This window comes from Gekko japonicus, unplaced genomic scaffold (assembly GCF_001447785.1).
Source record: "Gekko japonicus isolate JY-2015 unplaced genomic scaffold, Gekko_japonicus_V1.1 scaffold42, whole genome shotgun sequence".
Lineage (NCBI taxonomy): Eukaryota > Metazoa > Chordata > Lepidosauria > Squamata > Gekkonidae > Gekko > Gekko japonicus.
Window position 1 is genome coordinate 1,792,359 of NW_015165831.1, and position 7,038 is coordinate 1,799,396.

A 7,038-nucleotide genomic window follows, 5' to 3' on the forward strand; every position below is an offset into this window, starting at 1 on the left:
CCACAGGTTCTATTTCCAATAAAAAATAAGCATAGTCCACCTCAGCATCCTGCAAGGAAACACACACACACACCCCAAAAAAAAAATAGATGTCCAGTTGGGCAGTTTCCAGGGAACATACTACAGGTTGACGACTGGTAGCAGAGTTTCTTTTTAAAAAATTTAAGCTGAGACCACACATTCCCTTCAAAGAAAGTAACTTGCCCAGTAATGTCGTAAAGACAACACAAATCCATTTCACATTTTTAACTGCAATTTCCTCATAACATAGCCTTCCCATGTGACACACCTTTAAGCTCTCACTTCCTTCCTACACACCCATGCAAATCCAGAGAGTAACCCCTCCCCGACAGATCCGAAACAGCTTCACCAATGAACAAACATCTAAGACAGCAGGAACCTACAGCTCCGATGCCAGAGCAGGCAGTTTCTGTCTTGTTCTCCAGCTTTTTTATTTCCTCAGGTTACACCCACACTTGCTACAGAAAACAGTAGTGCGGTGCCATCAGTGGATAAGGGCTGCTCAGTTGAAGGACATGCCCAATTCAAATGACACAGGCATGGATACCTTCTCTCAGGGGTGTACCTACTTCGTGATTCCTTGCAAGTGCAGAAGGGAGGCCAAGTTGTGAAACCCAGCTGCAGAGCAGGGCCATGACAGAGTTTCATAAAATCAAAAATGGTACAGAGGAAATGAGAGAGAGAACATTTTCTCCTCTTATGGTAGAACCCGGAGTCACCCAGTGCAACCGATGGGCAGTAAATTCAGGACAGACAATAGCATGGCTATATACAAAGCATAGCTCTCAGGGATTTGCCATCCCAAGACTGGCTTTGATGGGTATAAAAGAGGATTAAACAGCTATCACCCGTGGTGGCTAAACAAAACCTCCACAGTCAGAGGCAGTGTACCTCTTAGTGCCAGCTGCTGGAGGGGGCAACAGGAAGGGAAGGATTTTTGCCTTCATGTGCTTTTTGGAGGAAGTTTCACTAGCTGGACCCTTGGTCTGATCCGGCAAAGCAGTTAGATGTTTTGTACTGTATCTTGAGCATACTATTAATCACTTTCATTACCTCCCCTTGCCCTCCAGGTATCTTAGGAAAAAAGTGAGATGTTTCTCACCACTTTGTTCATGATTTTAGAGAACTCTTGTGAACCTCACCCCCTCAACAGTCAGTTTTCATAAGTTAAAAGATATGCAGCACCAGCAGGGGAAGGTACTCCTTGATCGCTTTGGTTATACTTTCTTGAAACACCCCATTGGTGGCATTGAACATGGGGTTAAACTCAACTCTAAACAGCAAATTGGGCTGGCTGGTTCCTGTGGGATAACAAAAGCTGGGGGGGAAATCAGGCCCCGTATACACAAGACGGGAGTCACTTGTTCCCGACGTATGCAGAAAAAAGCATGACTTTAAAACACCCTTAAAAATGGAGTATGCGCTGGCTGGGACAGAATGCTGAGAATTGTGTGTATGTGCATGATTTGATAGGGTTGCCAACCTCCATGTGGCACCTGGAGATCTCCTGCTATTATAACTGATCTCCAGACAGCCGAGATCAGTTTTTGTGGAGAAAATGGCTGCTTTGGAGGGTGGATTCTATGGCACTATACCCTGCTGTGGTCCTGCCCCAAAGCTCACCCTCTGCAGGCTGCACCCCCCCAAACACCAAATCTCCAGGAAATTCCCCACCCAGACTTGGCAACCCTAAACCTTAATCAAGGGAGAGATATTCCCATATTGTTCCTTATTCACACAATTCATCACAGGCCCCAACCTTGCTTAGATAACATTAAAAAGGTAAAGGTTTCCCTTGCTCGAAAGCTAGTCGAAGCCGACTCTAGGGGGCGGTGCTCATCTTTGTTTCCAAGCCAAAGAGCCAGCGCTGTCCAAAGATGTTTCTGTAGTCATGTGGCTGGCGTGACGAAACACCGAGGCGCACGGAACGCTGTTACCTTCCAAAGCGGTACCTATTTATTTACTTGCAATTCTTGCTTTCGAACTGCTAGGTTGGCAGGAGCTGGAGATCTCACTCCGTCACACGGCAATAGGGTCTCGAACTGCCAAACTACAGACCTTCCAGTCTGCAGCTCAGCGTCTTAACCTCTGAGCCACCACGGCTCAGAGATTTTACACTTCCATTAATTCACCATTTAGAAACTCTAGCACACAGCAACTGAAAGAAAACACAGCAACTGAAAGAAAACAGCATGGAAAAAAATAATCTTCTTTAATTGGTCCGAGACAGATAACATGGGAGAGAGAACAACCTAGAAGCCCACCCCCTCCAAAAACCAAGGAAAGCAAAAGCATCGGTTTGGCTACATTACTGTGCAAAGTAAAAACCGCAAGTACATCCATCCTGAAAGGCACACACACACACAGAGAAAGGAAAAGTATTACTACTGCTCAGTTGAAGGCCACATCTCAACAGGAGCTTCTAGGTCATCAGGTACCTCCTGGAAATCTAGCCCCAAAGGATCCCCAAATACTGTTAGGTTGAGAAGCTAGTGAAGAGCATGTTGTGCCACCAAGGACCCCGCTAAGAACCAAGATGGCTGGGGAAGTCTTCTGATGGGTCGGGGTCCATGAAACATGCCCATCCGCCAGCACCTAGCACCAGTGCCTCAGCAGGTCCTACAATGAGGCATACTGACAGGTACCCCTCTGGGAGAGAAACAAAATGGCCGACAGCAGCCTTCAACAAGCTTGAAATTACCTGAACCCCACCAAGGCTTGAAAGGTTTAACCTGGCCTTCGCAGGAGCTCTAATCCAGCCATCCCCTGTACAGGAGACCAGTAGGAAGGCCAAACAGAGCAAACATACACACACACCCCAGTATGTTTGGGGGGGACAGGAGCTAACCTCTACAAGAAAAAAGGTGCATGACTTTATAAACAGTGCAATTTTGTGTCTCTTTAGAGGCCAGCAGCAACCTGTAAACACCACAACTAGTAGTAAGCCTTTTCTATTTAAAATAATAAAAAATAGCCAGTTTCTACTACCTGACTAAGGTTCCTGCACTTTTGACAGGCATACATGTGTGGAAGGATTCAAAGAGTTTTTTTAAAAATAAAGTCATTCATATCTATAGAAACTGCCACAATGCCTGAAGGAGAAGAGCTTCATTTCTTAAAGATACAGGAGCCTCAGTTGGAGAAACTGGCAACAGTATCAAAAATATTAGCAATTCTACATGAATGTAACCCTTGCATTAACAAGACAAAGTTTTGTTTTAAAGGCAAAGCCAAAATGTGGAGGGGGGTTTAAAGGAGAGGTCTGAATGCTGATTGAAAATACGTCTCAAAATTTAAAGAGAGGGACAATTTCCAAACCAGCTTTTGGTAAGTAAGAGGAGAAATTGAAAAAAGCCCCCTGCCTGCTTTCAAGGCAGAAATTTCCATGGACAGGCAAAAATAAAGTCTGATGTAAACATTTTCAGCTGAATGTCTGTGTGAACTGGGAACAGAGGCCCACAAATCCTGCTTTCCTCAGGGCCCAAAACGTCTTGGGGGGATATGGGAAGAAGGAAAGTAAGTTCAGCTCGTCCAGTGTACCTAATTTAAAACACATACACAGAAAACCAAAACCAAACCACAACAATTGCTTTGGACATGCTATATGTAGGACCAAAGTCTCAATGGAACTGAAAACAGTGTCCCGTGTATCCTAGAGGAACATGTTAAGTGGTGTTCATTTCAAGTACTGCTTGAGCATTTAGAAGCGAACATTTTTAAGAAGTGGTCATTTGAAGCAGCTGAACTGTTCTTTTCCTCGCTTCACAATAAGCTACATGTCAGGACAAGAAAGTAAGCCCCCACCCACGCACCCCCCACTCATCAAGGATACCAAAGCATATTAAAAGGTTATGAGAACATCCACTCCGAGAACCTGATTTAGAGATCAGTTACGCCACCATGAGGAAACCCTGTAGCAAATGTAAATAACTCTCCCCAACAGCAGCTTCCCTTTGGAACAAACGCCAGAAAAAGTTCAAAGTAAGTTTGGTCACACAGCCCGGGACAACCACTGGCCTCTGGCTTCACAATGATCAATTGATCGGTTCGTATTCAGAATACCGTCTCTTCTGTGTGAAAAGGGCAGTGATGCTCCCTGCAACCAGCAGCACCACTGGAGTCCCTAACCCAACCGCAAGGATGGCAATCACTAAGGTGGAAAAAGTGTCCTTCGGTGGTTCACCAAATCCAACCAAGGCAGACCTAGAAGGGACAGCAGGTGTTGGGGGAAGAGAAAAAGAGGAAAAGTGTTCATTCGTGAGGATCACCTTGTAGCTGTTGCTCCCTCCCCTCCCCTGTAGACTCCCCCACTGCCAAAATCTAGCACAGGAACCTCTTTTCTTAAATAATGAGGATTTCCAAGGGAGGGTGCTGTCATCATTGGTGTTGTCAGTAGTGTCAGAGCATGTAGGGATATACATTTCTCTTGCCAAACTACTTTGCTTCCAGACCCCCTACTGCTTAAACTTCTTTACATTTTTGCAACATCTTACTGTCACAAACAACCACTTAGTCCCTCCTGCAGCCAGGCCTAGCACAAACTAGCCTCACCCCAAGCCACCCAAACATACATACAGAACTCAAAATCTTACACTTCCTGAGCAAGATTGTCGCTGTGCCAGACTGTAGCAGTAGAAAAGAGCAAGAGTCCAGTAGCACCTTAGAGACTAACAAAATATGTGTCAGGGGATGAGCTTTCATAAGTCACTGCTCACTTCTTCAGGTACAGCTAGAATGAGAGTCCATCTGTCCTATTCATTGCAAAGTGGAGTGATTTCAGATGCCAAATGACAGTAGCAGATGAATGACAATTGCAGGCATGATTGGATTTAGGTGAGATATGCAGAGGGGTCTCATTACCAATTTCGATTTCTCCACCCCTATTTACCCTCTGCATATCTCACCTAAATACAATCACGCCTGCTACTGTCATTCATCTGCTACTGTCATTTGCCTGCTAATGTCATTCGGCATCTGAAATCGCTCCACTTTCCAATAAAAAGGAGAGATGGGAGTCACATTCCAGCTGTATCTGAAGAAGTGAGCCGTGACTCAGGAAAGCTCATACCCTCACACATATTTTGTTAGTTTTTAAGGTGCTACTGGACTTTTGCACTTTTCTACTTCCTGAAAAGAAGCTGAATTTCTGTTAACATTCTGTTGCTAGCTGCTTAGCCTTATACAGTTGTGTACGGCTGAAAGCCTTCCATGAGATCACAGCAGTCTATGCAACAGTTATGGATCCCAACAGGTACTTTTTAAGCTTATTCGATACAGACACACACAAAACACCCGGCAATTAAAAGAGGACCTCTCACCAGCTCAAGTAGCGTTTCTCATCATAGGCTTCACTGTCCTCACTGCCAAAAGAAATATTGATGGCGGCCACACCATGGTGACTCTCAAGCTCCTCCCCAAAGTAGGCGTGGGCTATGCTAGACCTGGGAACCGTGCAGTTTGTTGTCTGCAGAGGATAATACTGGCAGTGGATTGTGTCCGCCCGCTCAGGACGCTGAGAACTGTATGCAGTCGTCTTCCACTGGAAGAAGCTGGACATGGTGCTGTGGTTGTCTGGCACAGAAACCAGCTGTGCCATCTGCTCCGAGAGAGAGGTGAAAAAAAGAGACAGATGTCAAATCTGACAGGAGAAATATGGTGGGAGGCCACCGCATAAATCTTTTAACAACACTTTTTAAAAGCCAGTGAGTTTTTCTGAAAGCTTTTTCCTTTAAAAAATCCTTTGTTATGTCTTCTGTTGAAAAGTTCTTCCAATGGAAGCTCGGCCATTACAAAATAATTCTGGGAATTAGGGAAAAGAGCCCTGAGACAACAGCTCTAGATCTGCAACATGGCCAGCCCAAACCTCTTTTTCTTTACTTGTTAGACTCATAGATGTAAATGGGACATGCTCCCAAATCATGCATGCAAACGACAGCATCCTTATTCAGCTAGATCAAGGGTCCCCAGCATGCGGCCTGTGGGTGCCATGGTACCTGCCCACACATTTCCTGGTGCCTGCCAAGGGGGTGAAGCAAGGTAGGGCTTTTGCCCAGCAAGGCTTCTGAGTAGCTACTGGAGACAGAACTGAGCCAGGTGGGCTGGGAGAAAGAACCTAGGAGAGAGCTGCTGGGAAAATTAGTGGTGGGTTTTGTTTTGTTTTTTGCCTTTCCTAAACTGCTGAATTACTGGGGAGCATTAGCTGAAGTCACTTTGTGAGAAGATAGAGTTTATTGGGTGAGTGGGTGCTTGCAGCCTGCTGGAGAGTTTTTGTCTGGGTTTGTTGGGTCAAAATTTTGTCTGGTCTGTTGCTCACTGAGCAAGGTCTGTTTGCCCGAGGCTGATTGCAGGCCCCACTCTCTGCTGTTGCTGCTGGGAGGCAGGGGCTCTGGGCCTCTGAACTGTAAGGCAGAGGCGTGAGCCTTTGGCCAATATCGTAATACCCCTCTATAAATCTATGGTGCAGCCTCATTTGGAATACTGTGTATAGTTCTGATCACCATACCTTAACATTGCAGAGCTCGAAAAAGGAAAGAGGGCAACCAAGATGATTAGGGGTGGAGCACCTTCCCATATGAGGAAAGGCTGATGAGTCTGGGACTTTTCAGTTTAGAAAAGTGACAACTGTGTATAGTTCTGGCCACCATACCTTAACATTGCAGAGCTCGAAAAAGGAAAGAGGGCAACCAAGACGATTAGGGGTGGAGCACCTTCCCATATGAGGAAAGGCTGATGAGTCTGGGACTTTTCAGTTTAGAAAAGTGACAACTAAGGGGGAACATAATGGAGGTTTATAGAATTATGCATGGGATGGAGAGAGTTGACAAAGAATTCTCCCCCCCCCTCCCAAAATACTAGAACTCGAGGACATCCAATGAACCTGATGGGCGTTACTAGGATCTTCACTATGTGACTGAAGGAAAGCTGTGGCAGCCATTTTGTGGCTGTGCCTACCATGCCATGCCAGAATTCCAAAAGCACCCACAGGTCGAAAAGGTTGAGGACCACTGAGTTAGTTCA

The 7,038-nt window shown here is 45.6% G+C and overlaps 1 protein-coding gene across 1 annotated transcript in view; it reads right to left on the reverse strand.

The window, feature by feature from the left end:
• Window positions 1-3,872: 3,872 nt before the first annotated feature.
• The window catches only part of GLMP (glycosylated lysosomal membrane protein), a 16,106-nt gene continuing 12,940 nt past the window's right edge, over window positions 3,873-7,038 (reverse strand). The window contains exons 4-5 of the mRNA XM_015410801.1: window positions 5,340-5,617; window positions 3,873-4,224 (exon numbers count right to left, since the gene is read on the reverse strand). Of these exons, the coding sequence (XP_015266287.1) occupies window positions 4,056-4,224; window positions 5,340-5,617 (447 nt within the window). The 3' untranslated portion in view covers window positions 3,873-4,055. The remainder of the gene's footprint in view (window positions 4,225-5,339; window positions 5,618-7,038) is intronic.